General features: G+C 36.3%; 1 protein-coding gene across 7 annotated transcripts in view; it reads left to right on the top strand.

Moving 5' to 3' along the window:
• Positions 1–16,243, top strand: part of GPR155 (G protein-coupled receptor 155) — a 40,279-nt gene that overhangs the window by 5,849 nt on the left and 18,187 nt on the right. For all 7 annotated transcript variants that reach the window (XM_086358899.1, XM_086358910.1, XM_086358931.1 and 4 more), the window contains 6 exons: positions 5,828–6,227; positions 8,050–8,215; positions 9,091–9,246; positions 10,782–10,865; positions 12,220–12,337; positions 16,122–16,206. In XM_086358899.1, coding sequence (XP_086215025.1) covers positions 5,828–6,227; positions 8,050–8,215; positions 9,091–9,246; positions 10,782–10,865; positions 12,220–12,337; positions 16,122–16,206 — 1,009 coding nt within the window. The remainder of the gene's footprint in view (positions 1–5,827; positions 6,228–8,049; positions 8,216–9,090; positions 9,247–10,781; positions 10,866–12,219; positions 12,338–16,121; positions 16,207–16,243) is intronic.

The raw sequence follows: 16,243 nt of genomic DNA, 5'->3' as shown, positions 1-16,243 counted from the left end.
TTTCTTACTTTTTAACTATCCCCCCTCCAGAAAAGTTATTTCACCTCTGGTGCTGAAAGGACTCTGGAGGACTATACGGTTTATCATTTTCCTCCATCTCACACTCACCAGAAATAGAGATTTACCTAAGAAATTAAATCACTCTGAGTAAAGCCGGAGATTATGAAAGAGAAAAAACTAGGCTGTTGGATAACTGAGCTGTAGTCAGAAACGAGATAGGTGTTCCTTGAAGGTTAGTGCATTTTAAAATTTAGGCTGAACCAAGCATTTAAATAAAGACTTTGGAAATAAAAGAGCAAAAAGTTAATGTGTTGTCCATCTCTTCAGGAGCATTAATAATGTATGTTTGTCAAGGTATTTATGATATAAGGAAGGACTTTAGAAATGGCTAAGTATCATAGTGTTAAATAATAAATAGTGCTATATCTTAATTTAGACATGAACCATAAGTTTCATGCTGTCATAGAGGAGTAAGCCCATAATTAAATAGAAGTAATATTTGTAACTTTCCAAGAGTACTTATATACTTATCTCATTTGAGGTAGGGCAGATGTTATTATCCTCATTTTCAAATAAGGAGGCAGACTTAGAGATTTAATTGTCTTGCCCCAGGTCACACAGCTAACAGGTGACTAGATTTAAATCCTGGGTATGCTTTTATGCCACACAGTTACATAACATGCCCATCGAATCATTAGGAGGCCCAACTAGCCCTTGTAATATATTATTTTCAAATAGAATCAAAGTTTTTCTTTATGTTTACATTGTTCAAAATAATTCATAAAATGAAGAGCAGTAGCAAAAGACCTATTAGATGAGTTTATTCATTTTCATATTAAGACAGAATCTCCAAATAAAAAATATAGTCAACCATTTTCATTGCTGCTTCTCTCATGTCCCATACTAAATCAGTGAATCCAGAAATAATCATGTTTCCATCAGTGTGCTAGCCCAATTTCCCTGATGATTATACTTGGATATTTTGAGTTGTAATTTTTGTTTTTATTTTGTTGTTGTTTTTAAATCACAATATAAGAGCTCTTATAACATTAGGTTGTAGACAATAACTTTACTAGAAATCAACAGTATAGACAATAAATGTTTTCTCATGTATCTGCAGATTGGAAGATGTGGTACAGAACTGTAGGGCCATGTATTTGCTCTGATGAGAGTATTTATTATCTCTGTTCATGCCCATCTGCCTTGTGGCCATGCTTAGGGTGAACAGAGAAGACTGTCTCTAGAGAGAAGACCATTCTTTTGTTTGTTACGGCACGGCTCCCAAGAATTCCCACTCTCTTGTTCACAGATAAGCATCACAGCTTAAAGGAAATGTCCTTTTTAAGACTGCATTTGATCTGCAACATTGGTCCAATTTACAGGTTACTCTGAAGAAGAGGGATAAGTTAATGATTAAAGACAAAGGAGAGTCATGTTTCCTTTTTCTCTATGACAATTATAAAGGTCTATAAAACTGCATCAAAATGATTTATCTGTACTCAAGTGACAAAATACTACATTTCATCATTGCAGACTAAAAAAGGAAGCTTGCTATTTTAAGAAAAAAATTCTTTTCAAAGGTACTTTAAGAAATCTGAGTATGAGAAGAAGCCAGGAATCTACTGAGGTGAAATGTTGATCTCAGCAAATCAGAATGGTTCCCTGCCTCTGTCATTAAAAGATACTAATGGGGCATAGTTAAGTCCTATAATTTATTCTTCAAACAATGCTGATAGCATAAGCACCCCGACTAATCATAATTATGCTCTAGTGCTTGAGCTGTAAACAGAAAGGAAATGAAGCATTTAACTATAAGCCATTAAATAATAGAATGATCTTGTCTGGGTCTTTGTGTTATTTGCTAGGGACTGAAAACCTGCGGGAAAAAATGGGAGGCACAGTGGGTGGCTAATTTTGTCTCTTAGTTCTTCAAGGCTATATAGTAATTCCTCATAGTGGGATTCTCCCCTCCCCCAAGAGCCTTATTTTTAAGTATTAATTAGCACTTAATAGTTGATATAATGATTATAAATCTAATTTGTTAATGTGGGTCACTGAATTTCATTTTTTTCAGATTTGAAAAACTATTCAGATTGGTAGTGAATAGAGCTACCTATTTATAGATGAAGATGAAATGTTAAGTCATTATGCAAAGGAATGACAGAATGGACTGAAATTCCCATATTGAACCCTATTCTAGTAATTTAACAGGGATTTATTCCCAGTTTTTGCTTTCCCACTAGACTGTATTTCTTTTGCCTTCATATACCTGTTCAACTGACTTAAAATATCCCAATAGTAACCTGCTTTATAAATATTCAGAATATGAAAAAAGAAAAACATTGGATATAAAAAGAAATGGGTTCATGGATAACAATTAGGTATAAATTGCTATGTTACAGAATACATTTATAGTCCGTCTGAAACCTTTGACATTCACTGATATGTTAATTCCATTCAGCGAGTATTTTCAGATTTGCTTAGCGCTCTGCTGGGACTGGGGGTTATAAAATGATGCCTTCAAGGAACTCAGAATTTGTTGAGGTGGCACTGATATGAAACAAGGTACCAGAGCCATCCAGGGAAGGGGATATCCATGATATAGACTGAAGTCTTGGTGGAAGAAATGTCCTGAGACAGGCCTTAAATAGTAGGCAAGATTTGGGTAAGAAAGAAGAGACTTCAAGGTGTTGGGGGATAATGATCAGCATATAGAACTAGTAATTATGAACCTGGTGTTCATCCAGTATGACAATGATATAAATTGGCTGATGGAGGATTTGCACTAAGGTATAGTCAAAGATGAGCTGGATGAATAAGGAACCAGCTGTGGCGACTGGACGATGAATGTCAAAAGATGTTATATATGGTCTTGTGGGTGGGGAGAGCTGTGGGGAAATCTTAGTTTTCTAAATTTAAGATTTAGGTTACATTGTCAATAGCAAATAAAATGGGTGAAGGGGATGGTCAAGAAAAACCAGAGGAATATAGGTTGGTAAACGGTTGGTAGCCCAATTTTGAGATTTTCTTTTTGATGTGGATCATTTTTAAAGTCTTTGTTCAATTTGTTACAGTATTGCTTCAGCTTTATGTTTTGTTTTTTAGCCAGGAGGCATGTGGGATCTTAGCTCCCTGACCAGGAGTTGAACCCACACTCCCTGCATTGGAAGGTGAAGTCTTAACCACTAAGTCCAGTTTTGAGATTTTTAACTAGTGGGAGTAGTAGGAATTTGATTACATGTAGGAATCAAATACAAAAGAAGAAAGTATTTGGTGATTGGCTGCTGCTGCTGCTGCCAAGTCACTTCAGTCGTGTCTGACTCTGTGCGACCCCAGAGATGGCAGCCCACCAGGCTCCCCTGTCCCTGGGATTCACCAGGCAAGAAAACTGGAGTGGGTTGCCATTTCCTTCTCCAATGTGCTAGACCTAGATAATAGACTGTTGCTCATATTTGCTTTGACCTTTAAAACAACCTGAAGTCCATTATATGATGGTGATTAACTGCTACTATACCAGGAAAGTACATTTCTGGGGTTTTTTTTTTTCTTAAAAAGCATTAACTTAAGGGACTTTGTGTGCTTTTACATTCTCAGAGGAAGAACCTTATGAATTTTATTTTGGCTACTTGGGGGAAATTCTTAAGCTTAGATCGAAAACACAAGCCTTTTCTAAAATATACTCTATTTTAAAAATTGAGGGGTGGGGTGGGAAGGTTTCTCTTTGAGTTAGACTATCTAATCAAAACTATAGCTAACTAGAAATAGTTATCAAAAGTACTGCTTTTATTTTTTTTTTAAACTTAAAAGGTGAAACTTTAGAAACATGAAAGAAAACCACTGAGTTATAGAGCTAGTATATCTAATTTGGAAATCAGTGGAAAGAATTTGTGAAATTTTAGGTAATCAAATGTGTTTTAACTACTGCATTTCAGAGATATTAGAGACCTCTGTATGTGCTTCGCTGAGAAAAGGGGAATTGAGTCTTATAAAAAGTAGGTTTTAGCTAACGAGAACAGGATCTTCTAAAGGTTATATAATCCAGTTACATAATTAATGGGACATGCACTTGACATTAACTGAACTCATGTATCCTGAGTATGTAAACAAATATATTTTCCTACCTTGTCACTTTATCTTAATGTAAATTGAGAAGCCTAATCTTTTACATTTTTTCACATGATTGCCTCTCTTATGAAGCAAGTGATTGTGAGTGATTGTGGCTGTTCTCTTTTTTATCTCTCTCATCTTGAAAATCATTTATGAGTCAACCTTTTTATATATTAGGTTGAATAATTTCAGAACTCATTGCCAAAAACTGTGCCTAGAGATCAGTTTGCTAGCTGCAAGGCTTTAAGTTGTGCTGATCAAGCCAAGACCAGGCCACCAACCCTCACGTGAATCAAGGAGACTCATCTTATACGGTGGTTAGATTCTAAAGTCATCATGTACAATTGAACCCCTGAGAAATCCCTCAAATCACCCACAAAATACAGCACACGTATTCCATGTATATTGTACCATTTTTCTTAAGTCTAAAAGCCAGATTCTTTCTCAAGCGTTGTTCTTCAGTGAATATGTAATTAGTTTGTGCTTGAGGACATGCTGTATGAAAAAGAAAATTGAAGCTTTTGTTTTCCTAAGAAAGCGTAGTTGAATTTGCCATTAGTTAAATGTACATTGACATGACTTTACTGTCTCCCCCTTCGAAACGTTTCTTGGGTCCACTTTACCATCTGTAATTCTTCAGCAGCTTCACGGGGCTTCCTTCCTGAAGGTGTTCCTTCCTCTCCAGTGTAGGCTGTTCATTTCCTCATCACTTTCATACCACGTGCACAGTGGGTGGGCAGGACTGGCATCCTCAGCCACTGTGTATACAGCATTCTCTGCTCTTCAGTACACACTGCTTCTTTGAGGTCCCTGCTGCCTGCTAGACCACCCATCCTCATTGTTGCCACTCCTCATTCACTGAAGACTTAATAGCTGGCTCTCTGTCGTCACCTCTACTCCCAAGTTTTGCCATTATCTTGTTTGACATTAGTATCCATGTGAGCTACCCACCAAGCTCTTTGCTCTCTCAGTTCCTTGACCTCCTCACCTTCAATGATGTTTTCCTCTACTGCATTTTAGCTGCCAACTCCCATAGCCACATCCTGGACCTAGCCATCTGGGAAACACTAAATTCAGTAGCTCACTATCCGACCTGCTGTGATCTCCTAAATTTCCAACTACACCTACTTGGATTTCACAGGAACCTCCAGTCTCTGGCCCCTCTGCTTTTTATCTGTTAGCCATGTCCTGTCTTCACTGCTTTTCCTGTATAGCTTGGACTCCATCACATCAGTCCTCATTTTTCAGTCCGTCGTCTCCTCTGTCCTCCATTTCTCCATTTCTCTCCTCTGCCCTCTGATTTCTGCCTCATCACGTCAATGAAACTTCCCTCTCAAGAGAACCAACAACCACCTTGGTGCTATGACTACTTAAACATTTGGTTAGTAGATTTTAACTTTAAATTGTTTTAAGACCTGTACAATTCTGCCCCGTTCTTGAGACTAGTCTTAGCCTCTACACAGTAAAAATTAGTTTAACTAAAAATTTTTAAAAGTTGATTATTGCCTTATAAACTATGTCATTTAATATAGTGTGTTTTTCTTCCTTTTCAGCTTTACTAAAATATATTTTTCCAAAACTAAGCTAATGAAATCATTCTACACTATTTAGGTTAATGTACAATATGTTATAATTAAGCAAGGAACATATTATATACATAATTTATTAATATATTTCTGTGGTGATCATTTTTTAATCCATTTTAATTTGCATTTTGCAGTTGAAGCTTTATATCAAACAACATACCCAGAATATCTCCAGTACATTTACTTAGTGGCACCAATATCTCTGATGATGTTAAACCCTATAGGATTTATCTTCTGTGAAATTCAGAAATGGAAAGACACTCAGAATGCTTCTCAAAACAAAGTGAAAATTTTGGGACTTGGACTTTTGCGTGTGTTACAGAACCCAATAGTATTTATGGTCTTCATTGGCATTGCCTTCAATTTTATTCTTGATCAAAAGGTGCCTGAATATATGGAAAATTTTCTTGATGGACTTGCAAATTCTTTTTCTGGATCAGCTCTATTTTATCTTGGTCTTACAATGGTAGGAAAAATAAAGAAACTAAAGAAGTCAGCATTTGTTGTACTCATTCTTCTCATCACAGCTAAACTGTAAGTTTCACTTATTTACTTGGGGATTATACTTTGTGAAAGCCTTATTTAGCCAATTTGTTGGGATTTTCTCCTTTAAATAGTTCGATAGTAGTAGTCCCTCCTAATTGAATGGTTTTAAAGGAAAATGTGATATTGGTGATTGTGGAAAGTCATTTCTGTACAGGTTGTTTTTTCTATTTTACTGTTAAAGAATAAAGACTATGGTTTCCCTTCAGCTTTTATGTAATGTTCCCTAATACCTTCCAAGGTCCTAGTTTGATCATAGTTTTAAGGGAATTTTGCAGGATTTCTGAGTATTCTAAATCTATTAAAATCCTATTGGCTATGAAAGTGAAGTTACTCAGTCATATCTGACTCTTTGTGAGCCCATGGACTGTAGCCTACCAGGTTCCTCTGTCCATGGGATTTTCCAGGCAAGAATACTGGAGTGGGTTGCCATTTCCTTCTCCAGAGCAGATGATAAAAAGACCAAGTAGCTGAACATGAGGATCTGAACACAGGGATTTGGCTATGAGGAAAGCAATAATTTTGAACATACAAATTTATTTCATGAACTTAGGGGAAATATTCTAAAATTCTGAAGGTGGTTAAATTTTCTAAATATGGATTAGTCAGTAGTAGTGATTATTATCAACCATCTGATCCTAACCTGCAAATGAGAAGTTCTTAGCTCCTTAGTTAATAGTTCTTCAGCCTCTTTAGCTCTTTAGCCGTGGAGTTATACTTCCTGGTGTAGGTGACATAATTTTACTATGAGATGATCCCAAGGCACTTGGGGCATATTTAACTATTGAATTTAGCTCCTCTGTAGACAAATTCATGAGAACTGTGCAATATGAAATAGTATCTATATTTTCAAAATAATAAAGATGAATATAAATTCTGAAGATTATTTATAGTGGTTTTATGTTCTTGGAAATAAAGTAATATTTAGTTTTGCCACAATAGTAAATACAGTTCTGACAATGACACTGATTACCAACCATTACTTATAAATATTTAAATATTCTCATTAAAAATTTTTTTCTGGTTCTATGATTCCTATTACATAATTTCGTCTTCTTTTAATTATAAAAATACATAAAAGTGGTTCTTGACTCCATCTGAGAGCATCTCTGTATGTCCTGCTGTGACAATATTAACCTTGGTTTTGTTCTTTTTAAAGGAAAGCTCCTTTAATTCACTACTTTTGATATGCTCTTTCTATGGAATCCTGGAGGATTTGTTTCATAATTGACTCTTCACCAGATTTGGATTTAACTAGCTTCTGCTCTACCTCAGTTATTATAGTTCCCTTTGCTAAACCTTTTTTCTTTACAAAGATAAAAAACTAATTGTAAGATACCTATTTCTCTACTGCCTTTTAGAATCTACTTAGTAGCATTGTTATTACCTGAAGCATTTAAAACCCTGATCATAATAAGGGTCAGCTGGGTTTTTTCCCCCCAAAAAATGTTTAGTAATTTTCTTTTAAACAAGTTTACTCAGCTTGTGAGTCTTTTTTTTTTTTTAACATTGCAATGAACTAATATGGAAAGCAAGTAACAGCAGTATAATTGCAACGCTTTACCAATTTTTTGCAAGAAAATTATTCATAGAACACAAAAAAAATCTGAGTTTCTTTTCCTCCTAATTCCTGATATTTAAAGACTATTGTTTTACTTTAAGTAGCTCCAAGTTGAATATTTGATTCTTTCAATAAAATGATACCTTCTGGGCAGAAGAAGAATAACCTAATGCCAAATTCACTAGAGCAATTTATTACTTGGGGACCAGCATGCTTCGATATCAAGCAATGATGTATTTCTTGTTTCTTCAGCCTGGTGCTGCCACTTCTATGCAGAGAAATGGTGGAACTCTTGGACAAGGACGACAGTGTAGTAAACCACACAAGTTTGTCAAATTACGCGTTTTTGTATGGTGTCTTTCCTGTAGCACCAGGAGTGGCTATCTTTGCAACACAGTTCAACATGGAAGTAGAGATTGTATGTATCTATTACTTGCTAAGTTTGATTGTTTGGTTAGTAGAAAAATGAATTTTTGAAACCCAGAAATCTATATTCTTGTATGAGAATTTGTTATCTGGAAACTGCCTCATTGTAAATAAAGAGGCATCATGTAACAATAGAGTTATTTAATCTGGGATCTTTATTCAGCCCTGAATTTTTTCATTCATCTTTTTAGTTTCAAGTATTTTAATGCTATAATTATAGTTAAGCCTGAAGGCTATTTATAGAAGGGTAATTTTTGAAATGTGAGAGAGAAAATCTGTTTTATTCATTGATAATCCAGCCACCAGATGCAAAATACCACATAATCAACTGCAATAAATAGTTAAGTTGGTTAACACCAACTAGCGTCCAGTGTGTTATCCACAGCATTAGAGTGGATGTTTTTGAAAACAACATGAAGGAACTAAATTGTTCACTTAAGTTCCATTAGTTCCATTATTTAATCGGTGGAATGTTTGCATGGTAATTTTTCTCTTTTTGAAATTGCTTTTATTGCCCTATAGTTTATCAAATAGTATGGAAAGAAACTGGTCATCAGTTTAAGAAGATCATTCGTATGGTTTACTTTCCAGAACCTAGAAGATAACCATCAGCTGTGGGATTTCTAGCATTTGTTATATGCAGATATAAATTGAGCATGAATTAAAAGAGGAGCCAAAGGAACTTAACCATGTTTCTTTAAGAACACTCAGAGAAGGGGAATATGCTATTAGATAACATGTTGGGTTCTGTGATGTCTTTTTACTGACTCTTGCTTTTATTTTAGAATGCCTTGGTGTGCTATGGCTAAAGTTTATGTGAATTGTTTGAGTCTGTGACTCTTCCTCAGTTTGATTTCATTTTGGCAGATAACCTCAGGGATGGTAATAAGCACCTTTGTGTCTGCACCGATCATGTACGTTTCTGCCTGGTTACTGACTTTTCCCACCATGGACCCTAAGCCACTGGCATATGCCATCCAGAATGTTAGTTTTGATATAAGTATTATCAGCCTGGTCTCCTTGGTAAGTATGATTCAGTATAAAAATGAATGAAAATCACACAGTGAATCTGAAAATAGCTTGGTAATAGAAAGTTATGGAATAAAAACCTAATTTCTTGTACAATAGAGAAAACCGAAGCCTGCCCATAAAATGTAGTATTAGCCTTCTGAGTTTTGCCTTTCCATTTGGGAGGTAGAATTGTATAACAGACAAGGCATGAGATTTAGTCAGGCTTGGATTTGACTCCTGGTGCTATCACAAACTGGGGTTTCCTGGGTGGCTCAATGGTAAAGAACCCACCTGCCAATGCAGGAGACATAAGAGACACGAGTTCGATCCCTGGGTCGGGAAGATCCCCTGGAGGAGGGCATGGCAACCCACTCCAGTATTCCTGCCTGGAGAATCCCCATGGACAGAGAAGCCTGGTGGGTTACAGTCCATAGGGTCACAGAGAGTCAGAGACTATTGAAGCAACTTAGCATGCACGTATGCACCTATCACAGACTAGCTGTATTTCTCTGTGGAGTAAACTTAACTGCTCTAAGGTTCAGTTTTCTCATCTATAAAATAGAGATAATAACTTCACCTATTTCCATGGTTTGTTTTAAGGATTACATGAGACAATATATATAAAAAGCATTCTGCAAATGGTGAATCACTATACAGATACTAGCTATCGTAGAACTGTGTTTTTGTCAGGGACCTTTGGGATTAAGACCAAACACCCATTTAATGTTAATGAAACTTTTGAATATATCTAGCCCATATTAAATACTTATACATTTGGCAACTAGAGTATCTTGTAGATTGAGTGCCTATTGAATTCAAATAGTATTCTGGCTTAAAAAAAGAGAATATTTGCTGTCAAAGGAGATAAGGATGAATATATACATTGGCAACAAATACACATGTGATTAATATAGTTTTTAAGAAATTTTGCTTCTGTTACATATTCTTAAAATCTATGCCCACTGATAAGAAGGCAGTTTGGTGGAGGGGGGAGAGACAACATAACTTTTGATTGACAACGTGGTGAGAAGAAAGAAGGAAATCAAATAACATATTTAGGTAACTATTATGTATCCTTCTAAATGTAAAGAATGCAGGAAAATTCATCTTAAGGAGGGTGACATGTATTGTTGGAAGTAAGATAGCCTGGAATTTAGATACCTCATGAGCCAATATGGTGGAATCAAAAAGGGAAAACTTACGGTAGTGCATTATAACTGCATCTCCCACTAATCTCTTTTTCTGAATAGTTGGCTGTGAACCTATGTCCCATCCCAGCCACCAAAGGTAGGGAAAGTTGGAACATGGCCCTGGTCAAGGCATTCTCCCCATGCTTTTTATTTTACTTTGGATATTAGTTTACCTTAATACCCTTATGGGAACTAAGGTTAAAATAAATAAAATATTGCTGTTCCTTTTTGAACCAGGATAAAAGAATTCTTTAAAGAGTCTAAGAAGTAATTAGTAATTAAAAATAAAAATTAGTAATTAATAAGTAGTTACAAAGATTAAGAAACCTGAATAACTTTTGAAACTCTCTCTTTAAGATCTGGTCTTTGGCTATTCTTCTTTTGAGCAAGAAATATAAACAGCTTCCGCATATGCTTACAACTAATTTACTCATCGCTCAGGTTAGTAAACCTACAGATAATTAAAGCTATGTTTTTCTCATTGATTATATGCAAACAGCTGACTCATTGGAAAAGACCCTGATGCTGGGAAGGATTGAGGGCAGGAGGAGAAGGGGACGACAGAGGGTGAGATGGCTGGATGGCATCACCGACTCGATGGACGTGGGTTTGGATGGATTCTGGGAGTTGGTGATGGACAGGGAGGCCTGGCGTGCTGCGATTCATGGGGTCGCAAAGAGTTGAACACGACTGAGCGACTGAACTGATATTTCTATAGAGGAGAAAATTTCTTCGTTGGGTTTTTCCAGTTATAAAATCAAAGTGTTTTTTACCAAATGCAATCAGTTGTTGCAATTTGATCATAATTAATTTATTCCTAATTTATTAAATATTGCATTGGATCTTGCATTATATAAAGTTGAAGCTAATACAGTTGGCCCTCCATATCCATAGGTTTCACATGCTCAGAATCAACCAACCACAGATTGAAAATATTCAGAAAAAAAATTTCAAGAAAGTTCCAAAAAAGCAAAACTTGAATTTACCATATGCCGACAACTATTTACATAGCATTAACATTGTATTCAGTATTATAAGTAATCTGTAGATGATTTAAAGTGTACAGAAACTCATGGAACTCAAACAGGGGCTATGTAACAACCCTCTTTGAGGTGGGATGGGGAGGGAGTTGGGAGGGAGGTTCAAGAGGGAGGGGACATATGTATACCTATGGCTGATTCATGTTGATATTTGGCAGAAAACAACAAAATTCTGTAAAGCAATTATCCTTCAACTAAAAAAATATTTTTTTAAGTATACAGGAAGATGTACATAGGTTGTATGCAAATACTATAGAATTTTGTATAAGGAACTTGAGTATCCTTGGATTTTGGTATCTGTCTGTCAGGGGATAAGGACGGGTCCTAGAACCAGTTCTCTGTGGATACTAAAAGACAACTGTAATGACAGTTGGTGATAACTTTGCATTTTTTAATAGAAGTAATTGAATTATTAAAAATTTACCTCTCATTACTTTTCTAGCTAAATCTTTGCATGTCTCAAATTATACTGGAAAGAAGTTTAGCATTTTCTATGTAAACCTTTACTAAATATAAGCTTAGGATTTAGAATCTTGTCATTATCTGTTTCAATTAAATATGTACATTGTTAAAGGTGCTGTATAAAAAGGTTTTTAATCATAAAACTTACTGTTTTAGTATAACTAAGATGCAATAGTTAATTGCTCAGCAATAATTTTAAATGAATAATTACAGTTGCTGTGAATAAAACACATGAGTATGAGTCACGTGAGTATGACTGATTTCGGGTTTTTTTTTATCATTTTTTTCTTCAGTCTATCGTCTGTGCTGGAATGATGATATGGAATTTTGTTAAAGAAAAAAATTTTGTTGGACAAATTCTGGTGTTTGTCTTATTGTACAGCTCCCTCTATAGCACCTACCTGTGGACAGGTAAGTTGGATCATGAAGAGAAATTTAGGGTCGCCCTCCCCTCCATCGCTTGAGGTTCCAGCTTCTAGTGATCTATTTTAAGTCCAGTGGTACAGGATGAGGGAACCTGCTCAGGCAATTGTACTCGCTAACTAGGCAGTCTGCAAAGCTGAGTTCTGTTTCGTGATCACTTTTTTCTACCTGGGCTCAGATGGTTTCCAGTCACATGTCCTTGTCCTCAGGGCCTTGGGTTCTAGGCCACAGTCCCCAGAGCTCCCCTTTGAGCCATCGAGGGTGCAAGCACTGGAAGCAGGCAGAGAGAGAAGCTATGGGCAGAGGGGGATGAGGATGTGAGTTGTGTACCAGAGGGCGCTTAGAACCCAGCTGAACTGAATGAACAATAATTCTCATTCTGCCCTAAGCAAATGACTTAACTTGAGGTCTCAGTTTCCTTATGTGTAAGCACCTTACAGGGTTATTTTAAGAACTAAATTAAATATGGATGTTTATGCCTGGTACGTGGTAGGCGCTCAACAAATTTAATTGTATTTTAAGTAGAGGGAAGAGCAGTAGTATAAGAACAAGAAAAACAAGTGATTAAAAGGGTATGGAAATAGAAGAATAGTCAGTAAGAAAAAACTATTTTTCGTTTCAACTGGCTCCAAAAAGGATATTCAGAATGTTTTAGCACATTGCTCATTTGAAGGAAAACATTAATTTGGGTGCACGCATTCTGGTATGTTTATGAATCAGTCAGTCTGGCTGATTTGTAGTCGTACCACAAATGCAAACCTGTAAAATGGCACATAAAAGGGAATTGTAGAATTGTTGCGCTAGTTATAGCCACTGTTAGGAGGCAGGGGAAGTGGCTGGAGGGAATAGGCCTTTGATTTCATGCCTTCAGGATCAAAAGCAGGACCCATCTAAGTCAACAGCTTTTTGAAGTGAAGCAACAATGCGGTGAGAAATTACAAAATGAATTCAGTGCACACAGGAGGTTTGTAGTTTTTTAAAGGCAAGTACACCTTGCATGGTGTGAGGGTTTTCATGAGGTGTCAAGTTAAAAGAGCCTAGAGATTATTTCCAAATACAGAAGAAACAACTTGGTCTCTAATACTTAGGTTTATTAAGGTTAAATTTATAATGAGAATAAGAGAGCAGTAAAGAGCTCAGTTTATCAAAAAGCCCCAAGTTTCTCTGAAATTCTCTTCAAGCATGAATACCAAAATCTCCAAAGAAACTGTTCTGAATTTCCTGACCCCAATGAAGGTGCCCTTTAACCTTAAGATTATTATAACAGAATTTTGAATCTAAAAGGTCATTTTAAATCATTTGGTTCAGCCATTTTCAGTTATACTCATTTGCAAACCACCCTCATGAATTTTCCCATATCTGCATACCACGTGTCCTTTCTTTCCCCCTTAAAATTAACTTATTTTTTTAACTTTAATATTACAAATTTAGCCTTATCTCAGTAAAATCCCAGGTTTTATGTATCAGTTAAAATTTTTTCAAGCACGTGTTAAACACATAATTAGTAAAAAAAAAAAAAAAAGTTCATCTTTGTGCCACCTACAGTCTTCTTGCTTTTGGGAACACCAGTCTAGTTAAATCTTTCATTTTGCAAGTGAGGAGAATAAGACTTGAAGAGTTTAGCTGATTGAGGCACGAGCTCTCACAGCTTCGTCAGTGAGACATCCAGGCCTAGACTGAGCCTTCTGTTCATTTGTCAATATTTTCACAAGGCAGGAATAAAATGACAAACATTAGAATTTTCAGGAGTCCCCTCACTATTGTAACACAGTTGGCACTCCTTTGTGATTGGTTGCTTGTTTCCCTGGCACCTTAAACCTGAAACAATAGAGGGTACAAATGCCTTGGGAGGAGCACTGGTATGATAGTATCTCTTGAACTTGAGAACTGAGTGGGTTCCGTATAAAGAAAAACAATTCTCAGGGAGCTCAGTGTTGATTCGTATTATGGATAGCACAGTGTTATTTAATCTGTATAATCTTAAATCTAGATATAAATTCCTTGTTGTTCGGTTGCTAAGTCGTGTCCAACTCTTTGTTACACCATGAACCCCAGCACTCCAGACTTCCCTGTTCTTCAGTATCTCCCAGAGTTTGCTCAAACTCATGTCCATTGAGTCAGTGATGCCATCCAACCATTTTATCCTCTGTCACCCCCTTCTCCTCCTGCCCTCAATCTTTCCCAACATCAGGGTCTTTTCCAGTGAGTCAGCTCTTTGCATCAGCTGGTTGGACATTATATACAGCTAATATACAATTTTAAAACCAATGCAAATTCATTAGATTTAAACAAAAATACAAGCTCAGTAAGTAGTTAGCAACATTAACTGACATGACAAAGGATCTTATTTTGCTAATCTGAATCACAGCTTGAACTCACTTCTCTGATAGGGTTTTTTGGGTTTTTTTGTTTTTTTTTTTTGACCTACCTTTACTTTGATGTGTGGGCTTATGAGCTGGTTATCTCACCGCTTTTCCCTCTTCAGACTACCACAGAACATTAACTTGAACTGTGTTGTGGTATCATTTGGCCTTCACTTGCCTCAAACTTAATATAAAACCAGATATAAACCCTGAAATAATGAGACTGTGCTTTGGTTATAAGATGGTCACCACTGCAAATAAAGCAAAAAGAGTTCATATTTCTCATAGAAACTTCCAGATCCCTAGGAGATCCAACCAGTTCATTCTGAAGGAGATCAGCCCTGGGTGTTCTTTGGAAGGAATGATGCTAAAGCTGAAACTCCAGTACTTTGGCCACCTCATGCGAAGAGTTGACTCATTGGAAAAGACTCTGATGCTGGGAGGGATTGGGGGCAGGAGGAGAAAGGGACGACAGAGAATGAGATGGCTGGATGGCATCACTGGCTCGATGGATGTGAGTCTGAGTGAACTCCGGGAGTTGATGATGGACAGGGAGGCCTGGTGTGCTGCAATTCATGGGGTCGCAAAGAGTAGGACACGACTGAGCGACTCAACTGAACTGAACTGAACTGAACGGGTCAACAGACAAGTTTTAGAACACTGAACGGAGCTGAAGGACTTAACCTTCTGTCAGAAGACTGGGTTTCTAGTCTTGCTCTGCCCTCTGCTGGCTGTGTGGCTTGGGCAAACCCTTGTTTACACAGCTATAAAATGAAGGAATTAATTTAAGACAGTGGTCCCTTCCAGCCCTAAAGTTCGAAGCTTCTATAGCTGTGTAAAATTTATAAAATAAGATGTTACTTCTATAAATAATTGGGTATAAAGTATAAGGAAAGCTCATGAAATATTTGTTTTAAAATATCTGTCCAAACGTTTAAAACATTTGTTTCTGTATTAAGTTTATATTAAGGCCCATCATTTAGACTTGGTGAATTTTCCAAAAACAAACCTTTGTGAGAATTACCTATACGTTCTTAGCAACAGTAGAACAGGGGTGTTTTTATTTTTAGAATTGTTCTGTATCCAGTTAAAAAAAATTTTTTTTTCCACAAATATACTTCGATTCCAAACTCATGAATCAAAAGAACAAAATGATTTGGGCTTTTTGAAAAAGTCCTCATGTATAAAACAAGAAGATTTTAGTAAAGAAGCAATGTAGGAGGGAAAACAAATGATTTTGAATAAGAAAACTTGTTTCAAAATATTGGGAAAAGCATTTATTTAGAAAGAGTAAATTCTAGGGCAAGAACTACAGACTAGTATTGAAATAAGCTTGGTTAAAGTTCCATGAAGTCTGATCAACATCAAGAGTAATCACCTATCTTTTAATCTCTATTTCTTATTCTTAGGCCTTCTAGCAATTTCTTTATTTCTTTTGAAAAAGAGAGAAAGGGTACAAATTCCTGTTGGAATCATCATAATATCTGGCTGGGGGTAAGTTGGTAGCTTTCTGTTTGCTTACCTGTTCTCA

Source organism: Bos grunniens, chromosome 2 (assembly GCF_055505025.1).
Source record: "Bos grunniens cultivar Pamir isolate PY7600 chromosome 2, Bosgru_T2T1.0, whole genome shotgun sequence".
NCBI classification, from domain to species: Eukaryota; Metazoa; Chordata; class Mammalia; order Artiodactyla; family Bovidae; genus Bos; species Bos grunniens.
The sequence above is the reverse complement of the archived record's forward strand: the minus strand, read 5'-3'. Positions and strand labels throughout refer to the sequence as shown.